General features: G+C 48.0%; 1 protein-coding gene across 1 annotated transcript; it reads left to right on the plus strand.

Annotated features, from left to right (window-relative positions):
- Positions 1 to 17: 17 nt before the first annotated feature.
- On the plus strand, positions 18 to 289 carry CSUI_007041 (glycine cleavage t-protein (aminomethyl transferase) domain-containing protein; the record flags this gene model as incomplete). The annotated part of the gene is made up of 1 exon (XM_068067191.1): positions 18 to 289. A coding segment is annotated over one exon (270 nt), but the record flags the coding sequence as incomplete, so codon positions are not given.
- Positions 290 to 325: the final 36 nt, after the last annotated feature.

Here is a 325-nt window from a genome sequence, read left to right on the forward strand (position 1 = left end):
TTCTTCTTCGTCTTTCTCTTCTCTCGTAGAACTCACTCAGCACCATTCAAGTTCTTCTTCCTCGCAGTCTTTCCTTGCAAGAGAGAACCCTTCTTCCTCTTCTTGCTCTTCTCCCTCTCGCCTCCTCGAAACACAGTCTTCACTCTCTGCGGCTCCTTCACTTGTGCTAGCGGCCGCCAATGCACGTATGAGAGACAGGCTTGTGTGTCAGACGTATCGACGTAATAGAACGAATGAAGACTTCCTCCTGACTGCTTCTCATGAAGATTCGTCTTCAGAACTTCCCTGTCGAGCTAAACCTATCTCTTGTTCTTCTTCTTCTCCT

The sequence above is a fragment of the Cystoisospora suis genome (genome assembly GCF_002600585.1).
Source record: "Cystoisospora suis strain Wien I chromosome Unknown contig_3628, whole genome shotgun sequence".
NCBI lineage: Eukaryota > Apicomplexa > Conoidasida > Eucoccidiorida > Sarcocystidae > Cystoisospora > Cystoisospora suis.